At 36.7% G+C, this 17935-nt stretch overlaps 1 protein-coding gene across 6 annotated transcripts in view; it reads right to left on the bottom strand.

Moving 5' to 3' along the window:
- Positions 1 to 17935, bottom strand: part of LOC122403531 — a 92111-nt gene that overhangs the window by 41329 nt on the left and 32847 nt on the right. For 2 of the 6 annotated variants that reach the window (XM_043407089.1, XM_043407088.1), the window contains exons 3-4: positions 945 to 2631; positions 108 to 264 (exon numbers count right to left, since the gene is read on the bottom strand). In XM_043407089.1, the coding sequence (XP_043263024.1) occupies positions 108 to 264; positions 945 to 2631 (1844 nt within the window). Of the gene's footprint in view, positions 1 to 107; positions 265 to 944; positions 2632 to 5134; positions 5318 to 5504; positions 5692 to 5782; positions 6648 to 17935 lie in introns of those variants that run through there. The other 4 variants (XM_043407093.1, XM_043407090.1, XM_043407091.1 and 1 more) reach the window with 4 other exon arrangements.

Raw genomic sequence — 17935 nt, 5'->3', positions numbered from 1 at the left:
GCAGTTCAAGAATTTTAGAACGTTTTTACGTTTCATTTAAGTGACAAAATACTATTTTAAATTAATGAAATAAGCAATCAATTAATAAAAAAAAATAAAATACTAACCGATTTTGTTCCTCGTAGGAGCTCGCATCGCTCTGTTCATAATCCAATATTAAATCGTCAGAAGCAATGGATTCACAGGGAGACAAAGTGTCGACGCTACCAGCTCGGCTAATTCGTTTGCCATGGTGGGGGCTGTTTGTCGAGTTTTTTCCATGTCCTGCAAGAATTGGTAATTTAAAATATGATGAACAAAATTGGATTGAAAAATAACATTAAAAGCAATAATACTCTTACTTAAAATATAATTCAAATAAAAGTAACAGATTCTTACAAAGCGATATACGTGATAATCTCCAAACTGAGACAGTGTATGATAAAATATTTCATATGTACGATACTTATGTAATACTCAGTGTATAGAAAATTATTCTATGTATAATGGAAACGCAAACTTTGTATACGGGAGTCTTTAGGAGGCCTAAAGATCAACTTCGTCTTTTTTAGGAGAATGTTATGTTTTACTTCGTGGGAGATGCCTGTCGCGTTTAAAACAAGTTCAATTATGGAACAGTGTTAATCAAAGTCATAAGCAGAAAGAAAAATTTTTCCAACAAACTGAAAATCGAAATTTTAAATATCTATCGTCGAGAATGATAATAACAAAATACAGTTTCAGTATTCCATACAAGGGACTGTGAAGTTGACCTCGAAAACTCCTTAAAGAGTGTACCTAAAAATCGTTTCCATCGTACATCATTTGCACGAAAAGTTCTTTGAATATATGTTGAATTTTTGCAACCAATTACACACTGATCGCTTTGCAATAATATAATTTGCGCTTAATAATATGATTTAATTTAAACTTCTATTACTCCTACAATTGATAAGCATCCGTACCTGTTTTAGGACTGGATTCGACCAAAGTGTGGCTGTTATCTGTGATCACCTGACCAGCTATAGCAGATTGTGTATCACCTCCGCCTCTCGAATTGTCATCGAAAACAAGCCCAGGTTGATCAGCGATCTCATCGTCGAAGAATTCTCTGCTCTCCGACAAACTCAACGAATTCGAGGCGTTCGTTGGCGTTCCAGGGCTGTCGTCGTCGTTGCCGGATTGTTCCATCGTTTGCTCCTTCTTCGGGGCTTTCGCGTCCGACTGTGTAATACTAGCCGTCAGACTGTCGAAAAGACTATCGACGGGGGATGTTTCATCGTCTATCATCGAAGTCGACGTAGCTGCGGCTGCGGCGAACGCAGGATCTTCGATAGTAAGAAGCACGGAACGCAATGCACTCTTCGGTACCGTTCCGTTCTTAGCGGTGTTCGGAGCAATTTGCAAGTGTTGGATGGTAGTGGAACGATGACATTCGTCACTAGAACTTAACGAATATTCATCAGCCATAGCCTCCCCGTGCCCGTATTCAGGATCGTCCGAACTCGGTGGACTGAAGTCCGACTTGATGGAAGGAATTTTCTCGGAATGCGATCTATCTTTATAAACCTTCTCCTCGCCCAATCCTTCGTCGTATCCCTCCGAGGACGTGGTGGACATAGACGTCGTTGACTCGGTGTACCTATTGTCCTTATTGACGATTCTCTGATATTGCGTGGTTCTTTCTCGTACTAAGCCAGTGGCAGCAGTAACGAACGTTTTCGGTAACGGTATAACGGATATTTCGGTAACAGTGCTATCGTCGTCTCTAACATCTCTGACATCGAAACTTTTTCCGTTCACGACCATCCTTAAGTTCCTAGGTCTGCCCGTGCCGTGCCTTCTCGACAGTACGCTGTCCGTATAATCGACGCCCCTCAATTCGCTTTCTTCCCGACAACCCTGCTGACTACCGACGCCGGAATCTTCCGTGCTGGATCCTTCCTTCGAACTCGTCGAGCTTTTCGACGCTGCGGACACCTTTCTGCTTTGATTCGCCACGGTCTTGGCGATCTTCGAGTTCGCGTCGGTCATTCTTACAGCGTATTGAGGCAACGGCAGATGACTGGTGTGCAGAGTATACCTGCCGAACGGTTCCGGAATCCCAGACGGTCTGCGACTCCCATCCACGTACGTCGTATTAACATTATTGCAACCGACTGTATTCTGTACAGGCGCTTGCTTAATCTTCGATGCCGGTGCCGCGTTGCAAACCTGCACCACCCTGTGCGGTTGCTTACCGAAACTATCTTGTTGATGTTGTTGCATCTTTTCTTGATTGTAGTGACTTACTGTATGACTGCTACATATATCGCCAACCTTGTTCGTGAATTTCGCCTGCGGTTGCCTGTAACCGAAACGATTCGTCCTAACGGCGATACCGCTGGCTTCTTTCTTCGGCGGCGCTAAACGAGGCGTTGATCGTCCAGAAGAGGAATTACGCATCGCGCAGCTACCGTCGTCGTCGTCGTCGCGTCTGCGATTCTGTTCCGGACCGGCTGATTTCGATCGTGGATGCAGCAAGCTCGATTCCGCCGTGTAATTCGTTATCGGCATCGGTATTCCGGAGGCCGGTCGTCGTCGAAAACCAAAGGACATTGCAGTGCCGCGCGTGTGCGAGCCGCCGCGCTTCGACGAGCCCTTATGATCGTTCTGAAACATCGACAAAGAATAGCACTCGAGAGTAAGAACGCCAAGAATCTCGGGAATCTTTTTACAAGCGCCTCGACTTCACCTTTTCTTTTCACTTTCTCTTATAGCATCTAGGGATCGATAAAACGAACGTGCATTTTTTTTTTCTTTTTTACGCAATCCTTTTACAGCTATCGTTGTGTTTACCTTTCACACGTTTCACGCGAAAATGCATATATTGTAAAAATAATTACGAAATGCAACCGTTACGAATTCGTTGCAACGCTATACGGTGGCCATTAGTTTTGAAAAGAACGAACTTCGTTAATATACAGGGTGTAATATCGCTATTAAAACATTTTTTATCATTTTTATTTGTTGTACATTCGATATCGATAAATTTTTGTCCAAAACTTTTGCTAGATGACCGTAAATCACTGAAAAATCATGCGTCGCGTTACAGAATAATATACTTGTATAATTGAACACGGTTGAAACGATTAGTAAAAAGCTACAATTTTTTTAATTTTACGCGTCGATTTTATACAAAATGAACTCAACTAAACAAATACAAATTTTAAGTTATTAGAAAAAAAACGCATTGAACTCGTATTTATTATGAATTAGTACAGGTCTCAATTACAGACAACTAATACTAAACACAGTTTATCTATTGATAATTTTAGAACTAGACACTTGATTGTAATTCATACCATCGTATTCATACGAATAATCCATAAATATATAGATATAATACTTTATCTAATTAATAGTAGTTTCTCTTTTTATCTATCTTTTCATTAAGTTATTAAAAGTTTTAAAAAAGTTAATTTTATCGATTCCTTGTTGCTATTATAATCAAATTCGACTTTTAATTTCATTCTATGATCGAATTGATGTAAACAATAGCTCGCAGCTTTACACCGTAAAGTGGAAAATAATAGAAAGTATCAATAAACTCCTGTTTTCGATATCTTAGTCTGCGAAACAATGATAAATATTATTAAATCATAGACATTAGATATTATTTATTACGTAAATAATGGAACTACTGTAGAATAATCTTCATTTAACAGAGACGGATTAGAATTTATTATTAAATAGCGCGTATTAGCATAATGAAAATTATATAATATAAACAATTACGTTTTACGTTTATATGTTTCAAATACGTTATACCCGCCGATAAATATTTATTTTTAAATATTCTATGCAAACGAATTGTAATTCTATGTGTTTGTTTATTATCATATCGCGGGAAAGTGGCTGATGCAATTATAATGAAAGTTAGAGCGCATTTATAGATATATGTAGCTCGATTTAAAATCCAACATTTTTGCAGAATGTAAGAATTGTGAAAAATGCCAAACTGTAAAATGTACGATAATTTGCTTGCTATTGCTTTAGAAGCAAAAGAACACGTATCAAAAGTTGTTAGAAATTAAATTCAAAAACATGTTTGTTCTATATAAATTGTCGATAGAATCGATAGTATCCGAGATATCGACTCGACCCTTTCTGCCTTTAATACACTATGCGAGTAGCAACAGCGTCTTGTTTATTTATGCACTAAAATAACTTTTGCGCCGAAACAATATTTTCTATCCCAGATGATATCAGATAATTCAACCAGTACACACTCTACATACTTGTTTGTTAAGAAGAGTATAATTGTACCAACGGACAATAGAACGTTAAGTATGCTCGCATTAAAAGCAACAAAAAAGAAGTAAATAGGAGAAATAAGTATCGAAGTATTCATTGTTTAATTAAAGTACTCGTTAATAGTAGTTCGACGAGATTATTTACTTAAAAAATTGCTTTCGTGTTTTCTACAATTTACATCACGTGGGAGTGCGATTTAATGATGCTTTTGGTTTTAAGTTAAGTATTCATAAGTGCGTTTTTCATTTAATTTTCGAGACTTCCAAGAGAATCGAATCGATACGATAAAAATGTTTTTGTACGGTGATTCATACTTTGATGATTAAATAAATATCAATGAAAAAGAATTAGACATCGACGATCAACCATGAAGAATATTGAAAAATGATGTTATCGCGCGTATTCGATTCGATATAACGTATCGGTATATCATCGCACTGTGATCTGTCGCTGATCATATGTAACAGATAAAATCACAGAGAAGGTAGAAGTTCGAAAACATGTAGTAACCCGATTTAAACTCCAGAAATAGAGCAACCGCATTCTCAAATCAACGAACTTCTCTGCTTTTCGTACACGATTGTGTCACGATACGACGTGTAAAACAGTTCTAACGAAGAAAACATACGTATCGCACATAACAGTGGTACTCAATTCTTCCGCTTACCAAATAATACGTGAAAATCGAATCTGTACCGTGGAATTTTACTTAGATCGTTGTCAAGATAGTTTCAATACTTGAAATATAAAACTTACACTGAAGTTCCTTAATCAATCGCTTAATTAAATAATGACACGATCAACGCCGTTTTTATTTCGCTAAAAAAAACAACGTCACGACATGGGTTACATTTATCACCTTTTTTTATCACGATATTTATAACGTCCTGTTGACTATCAATTCAACTTCGTGCCTCTAACGTTATATTCAGCATTAATTGTGGATGTTTCCGTTTATCTTTATTGTTTTGGTGCATGAACCTTCTAGCGTGTTGTCACGGTTGTCATTAATCTTCGTGGCAAAGCAGCGGATGAAAAAGACCTACGTATCAGGGGGGAAAAAAAACACGTGACAATGAGAAACCTATGCGACGTCGAATATAGTGGATTATTTAGGAAAAAAACCCGAAAGAGAATGCAACACCCGTGAAAGCAGAGGCGACACGTCGTAGCCCTAAAAGTCTCTGACGGAACGATTGTGAAATCGCGTAGAAGGATGCATCCCTTACCGCAGCAGCACCGACTCCTTTCTCGTTCTCCAGGGAATCATCCTCGCACCTGGTGCCAGCAGACCGGTAATCCATGTCTTCGGGCCAGTGTCAGCCGGCTGTTAAGAAGACTGTATTACAATCGATCCCGGCGTCCAGCTTGCGAGAAGGTTACGTTTCTCTCTTCTAAATCCGCAACGCCGTCATCCTGCACCGCGCTGTGCGTGAATATTTTTAAACCGAGAGAGAGACACGGAGGCAAAAACTGCCGGTGCTGTTTTTTTCGGCTCGAAACAAACCTTCCCCGTAATCTGTCACCTTGTCGAGAGATCCTGCACGTTCCGTTGTACGCGTTGTGTCGCCAAAAGACACGCGCGCACCAATACCCGTCTGTCGATTCTCCCTTCGCCTCTACACCCTTTCTCTCGCGCTCTCTTCCTTCGTCAGCTTCCTCCCTCTCGTTCTATCCGCCCCCTCAGCCTTTCGTTCCCTCTTTCTCAGACGCACACGCCTCTTCTTTCTATTCGATATATCGTCTCTGTTCGACTTTGAGCTTTCCTCGCCACCAGCCGCGAGAGTACACCGCCAGCAAAACGTTGGGAATCGATCGATGCGACTGCGCCGGCGTCGCGACGTCACCGCACACCACCGTCACACTCGCGTAGACTGCGAACGACTGATTTCACGAGTGCGCCCGCGCTCGCTTTTCGACGTGTTCCTATATCTGTTCGGCAGTCTCCCTCTGGTCTGTACAGCGACATACACAAAAAGCGGACCACCGGAGCCAACTACTCTGCCCGCGAGGATGCACCCGAATTGCTCCGTTACGTCCCGACACTCACGATCGCGTGCAGTGTCAAACTCATTGCCGATTAATATACCGATTTTTAACACTTTGCGACACAGAATTTCAGATAATAAAATAGAAATTTTGTTGCGTTTTAAATTAAACAAAATTGGTATATTTTTATTAATAAAGGTATCATATATTACTTCTACGATTTTTCACGTAAAACCAGGAAAAAAAGATTGTCGCAATAAACCTTCCGCTTGCAACAATTGATGAACTTGTATTGGCATGTTGAATGTTGCCAACACAAGTGAATACATTTGTAATATTGGTTGAAGATATTACCAACTGCTTTACGTAAATAAGACGAAATATAAACCTATGTCGCATGCAGCTATTGCAATATTTCGAGGTGGGACCAAAAATGTCCCACTTTTAATTCCAGCGTGCTTCAAAAAGTTAACCTTTACTACAGTGAGCGAAATTCGTATAAATGCACCTAAAGAAATATGTTTTTTGGGACTATAAGTTTTAAATTCAAATGAGGTGAATATAATAACAACAGAAGAGTAAAAATATGTTTATGTGCTACAGAAATTTACATGTTTGTATTCAAGTAAACATATATACATATACATTTATTTATTTATTACAGTTTTATTCTCTGTGCAAAATTCGTATAAACGCACAGCAAGAAAAAACGAAATAAAACTAAACTTATATTATAATTATAAATTTAATATTTTGTATGGTAATAAAAATTTTGTTTGATTATTAGAAAATAATTTGATTATAATAGAAATCTCTTTCCAGCAACGTTTAATTTCTTCTTTCAGAGCAGCAGTATCGGTGAATTGGCGGCCATTTGCATATATACTTCTGGCCATTATACCCCCATAAGTTTTCAATGGGGTTCACGTCAAGACTACATGCAGGCCATTCAATTAAAGGGATGTCCCGCACCTTAAACCATCCACGGGAATATTTTGAAACGTGGATTGCTGCGTTGTCTTGTTGAAATATAAATTTACGTTCGCCAACTGCATCTTCCAAAAATGGAATTAATGCTGCATCTAACATGTCGACGTACTTTTCTGAATTTATTTTGCTCTTAATAAAACAAAGTTTTAGTTTTCCGTATGAAGAAAATGCGCCCCAAATCATTACATTTCCACCATGGAAATTTCTGGATAATTTTTAGGGTCATTTTTTTCACGTAAATCGTACCAGTAGGAACTGTATGCATCTGTACCGTCTAAATTTAATTTGTTCTCATCCGAAAAAATGATTCTCTTCCATTCATCAATCCAGTGAATATGGTTTTTTGCATATTCCAGTCGAGCAACCTGTCGCAGCACAATTTTTTCTATAATTTTCTTTCAATTTTGAAAAATTGCGTACTGCACACTCTGAACGATGAATTTCCTTTGCTATTTTTGTATTTGATTCACCTCGTCTATTTAAAATTGCTATTGTAGCTTTTTCGTCGAAATTTCCTCTTGGCATTCTTCTCCTTTTTATTAAAACCAATGTATTATGAAATGTATTACCAAATATAGTTTAATACTACACAATTCAACAATATAAAGCACTTACCACTGTTATTTCTCTCAAAATTAATCGAAACAAAGCACTGCGTTCATACGAATTTCACACTTGCAAACACTATTATGAACGTTTTATTCTGCTTCTTGACTATACAGGGTGTTCGGCCACCCCTCAAAACAATTGTAATGGGGGAATCTAGAGGACAAAATAGGACAAAAATCAATAATACCAATTTGTTGATGGAGACTTCGTTAAAAAGTTATTAACGTTTAAAGTTCCGCCAGTAGTGAATTTTTTTCTGGAAAGTGGATAGGATTCTGGGGGTATGTCTATTGGCCAAAAATGAATGTAATTGACCACTCCAACCGAAAATAATTTTTCCAGAACGATTTCAAACTTTTTTTTTCGTCGGAAAATTTAGGTACCTACCCCCTCCTGTCGATTTTTCTTAAAAATTCGTTTTTCATTTTTCGTAAGTTTTATTTAACGCCCCTACAGAAATGTTGTCTAATACTTTTTTGTAGGTATCTGTGAGCTCTACTTCAGAAAAAAGTTTCATTGAAATATATTCACTATTGCAGGGCTTATGGCAGTTTGAAAAAGAGACCATTTTTATGGGGTTTTTCTCATTGTACGGGTCAAGGAACAACTTCTTCAATATTGTTAGAATTTCTACATTTTCTTCGCCAAAATATACATTGTTTGTCGTTTGAAATATTAAAATCCTCCAATCCGTTCGGAAGTTATGATGTTTTAAAGATTCGCATGAAAATTCGGGCTGACATTTCTGGCTAGAAATTATAATTTCGATAAGGAATTTTTTTTCTCGAAACTGCGTAGGATTTCGGGAGTATGTGTAATGACCAAAAATGATTGTAATTGTCCCCTGCAACCAAAAATAATTTTTTCAGAATAATTTGAAATTTTTGTAATTTAATTTTTTCTTGGTTTTGGTCTTATTTTGTCCTCTAGAATCTCCCATTAAAATTTTTCCCAGTGGTGGCCGAACACCCTGTATAAGTAAGTTAAACAAATTGAAACTTAGGAACGTTGACAATTGAAGCCATGTAAACAAAACAAAGCTTTCTGACAACGTTGCCAGTTTTCTACTTTCAAATAAGAGGAAAACTTCGTATTGAAGTGCGTTTATACGAATTTTTCTTACTGTATTCAACAACACTTTGTAACGATTCTATTCAATATCTAATGCAACATTAACCCACAATCAGTAAAACAAAGGTATTCGTACACTTGCATGGAAATCGGAATCCTTCGGGAAGAATTGAGCCACGACAACTACCTGCCTTCAACTTCACAATTATTCAATGAGCAGCGAAACTTTAATCATAAATATCTAAAAAAATATCTCTTAAAATCGGGTTTGCAATTCTCCTTGTTGATATTTATGCGACAACTTTATAAAAACAATTGATACATTGACAAAACTTCTTTCCGTCGATAATCACTTACAGTTGCGGACTAAATCGAGTGAACAGCTAATAGAAATAGTTATCAATAAAGTTTAGTCGGAATAGTAGAGGAAGTGCGGCATATTTGGAATACCGTTGGTAATTCAGAATACCGAAATATTTACAAAAATGCTAAGGTTATTTAATTTGTAACACCACAAATAATAGGGCAGAGTTATTTATTAACCAATGAAATTTGTAGTAGAACCGTAATTTTAACATGAAAAGGGTGCAGTTTGCAACGTTTGCGTAGGCCCCAAAGTGTCAGAATCTAGTTAACAGACGGCATATTATTGAATAGCAGTAAACACAACATCGGTGGAAGCTTATGCATGATCCCTCTTCCAGAGGCGGCTGATGAAGCACAGTCGAATAAAGAAAACAAAGGTATTAAAGCAACGAAAAATCTTGATTAACAGTATTTGGAAGCGTTAGAAGAGAACCCAACGGACCCCGAAGTACTTGAAGTGAAACTACACCTAGCTCACGTTCAAAGATGCAACTCTTTCAGTAGCTGCGATAAAACGTGATGGTCACATGAAAGAGACACAAGATTTTTGGCCGAGACCGTTCTAACAGCAATTGGTTCGCTGGCATCAGCGATTATAAGGGAGGAAGATGACCTAGATATCATCGACTTCGAACAAAGACTAAATGATGCTGCCTCGCTGATATTAGAAACTTTGCTTATGGTACCTGTCGTATCCTTTTAAACGAAGACAGTACTAAATAATACAAAAACAGATAAGTGGCCGTAAAATGTGTCTCGTTAACTTTCGTGCTCAAAATTTTGAGCGTTAGCGAATATGAAAAAATATGAGTAAAAATTTCAGTGGTCTACATTCCATTACAATGTTTTACGTAAGCTCTATTTTTGTCTCAACGGCGAACGTCGTACAATTACACAACCTTTACAATTGATAACTACAATTCACACTCGTGTGCCATTTATGGATATCACTGTAAGCCATGCATCGTGTGCATTAACATAAACGTGTGCATGTTGATTTACGCGAATGTACACGCGTGACAGAAGACGACGATGAGCGGAAAATTAAATGTCACACAAAGAATTTGTTACGTGCGTCCCAATTAGTTCTACTAAGACGTTAAGATCTCCTACGATCGGACAAGGCTTTTTAGTAGTCAATCGAATATATTGCACTCGCTAGCGACAAGATTTTCATTCACGAGATAAGATAAATTCTGGTATCGGCATGTTGTTTCAATTACGTAATGTGTAGTAGAAAATATGATCGCAATTTCAGAGACGAGTTCGAGTTGAAACATATTTTTGGATACTCGACGACGTACTCAACAAGGACAGGCATGCTCAACACTGACGTTCTTTACTACAAATAGTTTATCGTGACTATAATCTCCACTTTTACGAATATCTTATACCGCCTGTATATTGTTTCGTCCATTATTTATTTAAATCCTTATCGATGAGTGATTTATCTGTGTAACTAATCTTAAAATTTTCTTCAATAGAAACGATTGTTTTATCTATTTTACTTCTACAAAAATTGATTCCTGATCTAATCTTATCGAACAGCTTTGTTCTAACAATATTACGCGACATATCAACTCTTTTATCGCATGCTTCTAATACAATTGTTTCTTATATCATGCATTTCAATATATTTAATTAGTCAAACATTAAAACTATAAATAGGATTTCTATAATAAACGATTCGTACAAAAGTTTATAATTTTTAATATTTTCTGCAGCGATGCGCAAGACATAATACAAACGCGAAACTGAAATGCATGAATCAAGCTTCAGTGTTATCACCGACACGACAGGGTACAAGAGGATGTAAAGAGCATGCACCAGAGAACTTCACACAATATCCCTTTCAGACAGCATGATAAGCTCTCCCGTGTTCTTCAGTCTTAAAACTGGAAGTCTGAGTCTTTGCTCTTTAGTCTTCCTCTGAGAACTAGTACTGCTACTTGAATACTCTTCTCTAGCGCGCCCTTTTCTGATTAATATTACACGTCGCGCACGAACTTCAACTCACGGTGGGAAAATATACGCTAAACCACCCTGATACAGTGACGCCTACAATCGATCCAATATTTTCGAAACAACCACATTTTAGGAGTCTATGGAGAAAATAATGCGAGCGCAAAGAACTTTTACTGATCGAATATTTTACATTTGTATAGAATATGATTTGTTTTTGTACTATGTTGCTGATAGTATCACTATTTGTGTTCCATTTTTTATTCCATTCTTCTTTTATCGAGAATTTTATACGGTTTGTAAGATCTTGGAATGGGATATGCAATTTAGTTTGTGAAAGTGTTGAGTCTGAAGCTTCCTTAGCTGCAGAATCTGCTAATTCATTTCTGGAAATGCCTTGATGAGACGGAATCCAAACGATGGTTATGATTATTTTGATTAGTTCGGTGTAATTTTTCTGTATCCTCTGGATGATTTCGTGTTGATTTCTTTTGCTTGTAGTTTCCAGGACTTTGGTAATACTCATGGAGTCCGAAAAGATGATTCAGTTTTGAGCGTCATGCGTATGAAACAATTTCCTATAATGATGGCGAGCCCCGGTTCTTCGTTTGCTTTTGATGCGTCGGTGTAGATTTTTGTATACATCGAGTACTTGTCGTTCAGTTTTTGAAAATTAATTCGATGTTCTAGTCTGCTTATTTGGATTTTCGATCGGTCTACAAGGTCCACGTTCATTTTAGGGATCCTAATCATCCAGGGAGCTATTTACTTTAAATTACATTCTTTTCTATAAATCTTCAAAAAATTGAAAATTGTACCAATACATATCGTTACTTCTGTCAATTTTCTTCCTTTTTGTTAATTTTGCACGCATAACTACTTTCTTGTTTTATATGTATTCTAGAAATGTCCCGAAACATGTACTGACTCATTGTTTGTAAAAAAGAATATAGCTAATAAACAATAATTTCACATACAGTGAGCGAAATTCGTATAAACGCACTAAAAATTTTACGAATATTTCTTCTTATTTGAAAGTAGAAAATTGACAACGTTGTCAGAAAGCTTTGTTTTGTTTATATGGCTCCAATTGTCAACGTTCCTGTTTTAATTTGTTTAACTTACTTACAGAGTCAAGAAGCAGAATAAAACGTTCATAATAGTGTTTGCAAGTGTGAAATTCGTATGAACGCAGTGCTTTGTTTCGATTAATTTTGAGAGAAATAACAGTGGTAAGTGCTTTATATTGTTGAATTGTGTAGTATTAAACTATATTTGGTAATACATTTCATAATACATTGGTTTTAATAAAAAGGAGAAGAATGCCAAGAGGAAATTTCGACGAAAAAGCTACAATAGCAATTTTAAATAGACGAGGTGAATCAAATACAAAAATAGCAAAGGAAATTCATCGTTCAGAGTGTGCAGTACGCAATTTTTCAAAATTGAAAGAAAATTATGGAAAAAATTGTGCTGCGACAGGTTGCTCGACTGGAATATGCAAAAAACCATATTCACTGGATTGATGAATGGAAGAGAATCATTTTTTCGGATGAGAACAAATTAAATTTAGACGGTACAGATGCATACAGTTCCTACTGGTACGATTTACGTGAAAAAAATGACCCTAAAAATTATCCAGAAATTTCCATGGTGGAAATGTAATGATTTGGGGCGCATTTTCTTCATACGGAAAACTAAAACTTTGTTTTATTAAGAGCAAAATAAATTCAGAAAAGTACGTCGACATGTTAGATGCAGCATTAATTCCATTTTTGGAAGATACAGTTGGCGAACGTAAATTTATATTTCAACAAGACAGCGCAGCAATCCACGTTTCAAAATATTCCCGTGAATGGTTTAAGGTGCGGGACATCCCTTTAATTGAATGGCCTGCATGTAATCTTGACGTGCACCCAATTGAAAACTTATGGGGTATAATGGCCAAAACTATACAAGGTGTTCGGCCATCCCTGGGAAAAATTTTAATGAGAGTCTCTAGAGGTCAGAAGAAGACGAAAATCAAGAATACCAATTCGTTGATGGAGGCTTCGTTAAAAGGTTACTAAAAATTTAAATTAAAAAATTTGAAATCGTTCTAAAAAAATTATTTTCGGTTGCAGGAGTCGATGACAATCATTTTTGGTCATTACACATACCCCCCGAAATCCTACGCATTTTCAAGAAAAAGATTCCTTACCGAAAATCTAATGTGAGGCCAGAAATGCTTCCCTGTAATTTCATGCGTGTCTTTAAACCCTAATTTGGAAGTATCTGTTTTTTTTTTTAATTTCACAAAGCCTTATACAGGGTGTTCGGCCACCCCTGGGAAGAATTGTAATGGGAGATTCTAGAGACCAAAATAGGCCGAAAATTAAGAATACCAATTTGTTGATGGAGGCTTCGTTACGAAGTTATTAACGTTTAAAGTTCCGCCGGTACTGAATTTTTTTCTCGAAAATGCGCAGGATTTCGGGAGTATGTCTATTCACCAAAAATGATTATAATTTACCTCCGTAACCAAAAGTAATTTTTTCAGAATGGTTTAAAATTTTTTTAATTTAATTTTTTAATAAGTTTTGAATGAAGCCTTAGTCAAGAAATTGATATTCTCGATTTTCGTCTTATTTTGGCCTCTAGAATCTCCCACTAAAATTTTTCTCAGGGCTGGCCGAACATCCTGTAAGTACATACATATATGTAAATGGCCGCCAATTCACCGATACTGCTGCTCTGAAAGAAGAAATGAAACGATGCTGGTGTGGCGTCGCCTCCCATGCTCGCCACCAGAGGGGTCGCGCTCTCACAAGCGCTCGATCGACCCCTCCGTTGCTATATACATATACACTCCTCGAACGACTTCCCAATATCCCAGTCGTCTAAGGCAGGGCCTGCTAGAAAGCCTTACTGATGAGTCCACTGGCAGGCCCGGACGAAACGCGCCCCCTCCTTTCCTTTTCTGCCCTCCTACGGAATTCTCACGAGATCCCCTAACAGCAGGAAGCAGCGCCACACTGGGAAGGGATTCCTATTACCATAATAAATAATCTCATAAATTCAATGCCAAGTCGAATGTTTACGTTAATTCAAAATAATGTATGATGGTCATACAAAATATTAAATTTATAGTCAAATTATTTTCTAATAATCAATCAAAATTAATCAAAGTCAATGAAAATAATAATCAAACAAAATTTCTATTACCGTACAAAATATTAAATTTATAATTATAATATAAGTTTCGTTTTATTTCGTTTTATTTTGTTTTTTCTTGTTGTGCGTTTATACGAATTTCGCACAGAGAATAAGACTGTATAAATAAATAAATCTATATACATGTTTACTTGAATATAAACATGTAAATTTCTACAGCACGTAAATATATTTTTACTCTTCTGTCGTTATTATATTCGCCTCGTTTGAATTTAAAATTTATAGTTCCAAAAATCATATTTGTTTAGGTGCGTCTATATGAATTTCGCTCACTGTAGTTATGTTTGAAATTGTTCAGTGTACGAATACTTACCACATCTACTATAGTTGATTTTAAACTTTGAACTATGTTTGTTTTCGTTAATAAGTGTATGGCGTTTAAAAATAAATTTTTATCGATTAAATAATTGCACGTCTATTTTAGTTTAAAAAAAGAGATGCAAAAGGTTTGCGACCAAAACGCCGGAAATCAGAAATTGTTTGTTGTTTTCATACGTGTGATCGACAGACTACGCCGAAGTCGACTCCTGTATTGAACACGTTATACGTACATATGTATATGTACATGCGAAGAGAAGTCGACAAATAGCGTTTATAAGCAGTTAGTGTGACGCCGATCAGATTTTTTCGCTACATTAACGCAAGGGTGATGAGTCATCACACTGTGATACGAGCTGTTCTCCGCGTCTATTTTTTAATCCACCCACCCCGAGTCTCGTCGTTGTGTCTACTTCACAACGTCAGCATTTTTAAACACGAGTAAATCAGCTTTATTCCCACGTTCTAACCTCTTTATTAAAATATAGCACAGTATATCGAATGTACCGATGTTTCACTTGTGTTGCAATCATAATTAATTTTATGGTTTCATGTGAATTGTGCGATTATTTCGAGGATAGAAAATGTGACAAGAAACTCAATTTGTTTACCCCTGTATAAAATGTAAACATGAACTCTAATTTATTAAAAGTATACTCAACGTCATAATAACAAAATTTTACTTTTTATGCGACTTTTAAGGTCGCGCAATATTTATTCAAAATAATATGTTTATATTCATTATTATTATTCGAAATTAATAAATGTAATATTTATTCATACATTGTAATTGCTTTTATAAATAATAAAAAATACGCGTTGAAGATAGGCACCTATCACACTGTAAGGTCCTGCCATCTAGCGTTGCATTCGCGAATAAATTCTAATTGCATAGCGAGAGTGGATAAACTCGGTTGGTTTATAAGTTTCCTGATTCACTTTTCTGGTTGCAGAAAAACACGAGGCCTCCAAATTAATGCATGTTGTACGATAAAATTAGAGAAGCACTGGAACAATTTTATAAATAAAATACAGTTAGTTGTTCAATAACATTTTTAAGATTCGCTCGTTTCTCATACGTCTACTATTCTTTAAGACAATCCTTTGCTTTCGCGGTTTCGATAATCACGTACAAATTTTTTTCGATGATCTATGCGCAAGCATGCGGCTTCTCTACAAAAAAAGAAGTGCATATAAGGAAGGAACGTGTCTTTACTTAAAAACTCAAGGCAAAAAGTATAGACAAAAAAAAGGAGAAACTTCTTCGTCTGTACGCTTGGAGCCATAGGTGTCGATCCTCCGGGTATCGCGTTTTTCCAGGCTGTTTCCGGTTAGCGGATACCCGCCATGGAATCAACCGGCATAACGGAGAACAATGGAAAGCGGATATAATGAAAGCAAAGAGCAAGAACTACGCTCGAGTGAATTAGCAATGGTGATGAACTTAACAATTAATTACTTTCACATATCACGCCTACTTTGTCCAAACAAGCAACTTCTTACGTATGCACGTATTTCTTCATACATAAGTGATATTAGGAATACCCATAATGTTTTTTCGCGCCAACATGATACTATCCACGAGATCATTTAATTATAGATTTTTAATAAATTGTTTGCTTGCACATTGACGTAAAAACACCTCGCTTTCGTAATAAAACGTAATCAACTTTCTTAATCGAAGCATTTAATGTCTGACAAGAAATTTTGCCTAGAGTTTCTCGGCTGAGAAAAGAAGATTCTCTTACAAATCTCTAACAAACAATAAGTAAGTATTAATTATTAGAAATTCGAAATACTCATCCCTAAATACTTTATTTATTAGGGGGGCCGGAAAGTAATGTCGTTTCTGCGTATATAGATATTTGTTTGTCATTTATCAGCTCATTGTGTACTTCAAAGTCGTGCCAAAGACATTGCATGGTTAGAGTGACCTGTTTACTCGTATATAATTAAATCTTGAATGTTTTTTGCAATTTATGGTGAAATGGCGAGCCAAATACCAGAAGAGGTACATATCCGGAACTGTATGCTTTTTGAGTTTCACAAGGGTAGTAACGCAACAGTTGCTACCAAAAACATTTGAGATGTTTATCCAAGTGCATTGGACGTTCGTAAATGTCAAAAGTGGTTTTCTAAGTTCAAATCCGATAATTTTGATCTTTTTGATTCGTATCGATCAGGAAGATCAACAACTTTAGACAATGACATGTTAATGGCGGAAGTGGAAGCAAATCCGTGTCAGACAATCGAGGAACATTCAAGAACATTTGCAGCAGATTGCTAAAGTAAGCAGAACAGGTGTTTGATCCCCGTGTAACCTGCCCGAAGAAAACAAAGCTAACCGGCCCACCACATGCAACTTATTGCTACAGCGGCGCAATACAGAACCATTTTTTGATCGTTTGACCACTCAAGATGTAAAGTGGGTCCTGTATGATAATTCAAAACGCAAATGGCAGTTGCTCTCTCCGAATGAATAGCCAAGAAGTACAGCTAAGCCAGGTTTACACCCCAAAAAGGCGCTTTTGTGTGTTTGGTAGAGTATTCGCGGGGTCGTTCATTTTGAAGTGCTGAAGCCTGGACAAACTGTAAATGCAGACCTATTTTTTCTATTCAAATCGCTACAACAATTTCTAAGTGGCAAAAAATTTGAAAATTTGGATAATTGCCAAAATGCCATCTCCAGATATTTTGCTCAAAAACCAATTGATTTTTATTGATCCGGCATTGAAAATTTGCACACTAGATGGCGAAAGGTTGTTGATAACGAGGGTGATTACATCATTGATTAAAAATACAAACTTGTTCAAAATTTATCTGTTTAAATTTAATGTAAAAAAACGACATTACTTTCCGGTCCCCCTAATAAAACTGAGGATCATTGGAAGATCGTAATTCTTATGGAGTGAGAAAATTGTGGCGGAACGGCAATACGAATCGATACGTGAAACGGTAAAATGTGCAGTTAGTTGACGCGAGATAAATGTTAGGAACATGATGAACGTGACAAAAATTTCGTATTCGAGAACATTCAACTCCTGTAGCGAACAACGCGAGACGCGTTGAAACTAACGCGTTATAAGCTCCATACATGATTATTATTCTGTTGACAAAACGAATGGAGTCGCTGTGAAATTTT

This window comes from Colletes gigas, unplaced genomic scaffold, assembly GCF_013123115.1.
Source record: "Colletes gigas isolate AHSC1104 unplaced genomic scaffold, ASM1312311v1 Colletes_gigas_Sc00059, whole genome shotgun sequence".
Lineage (NCBI taxonomy): Eukaryota > Metazoa > Arthropoda > Insecta > Hymenoptera > Colletidae > Colletes > Colletes gigas.
This window is presented reverse-complemented; position numbering and strand designations above follow the sequence as displayed.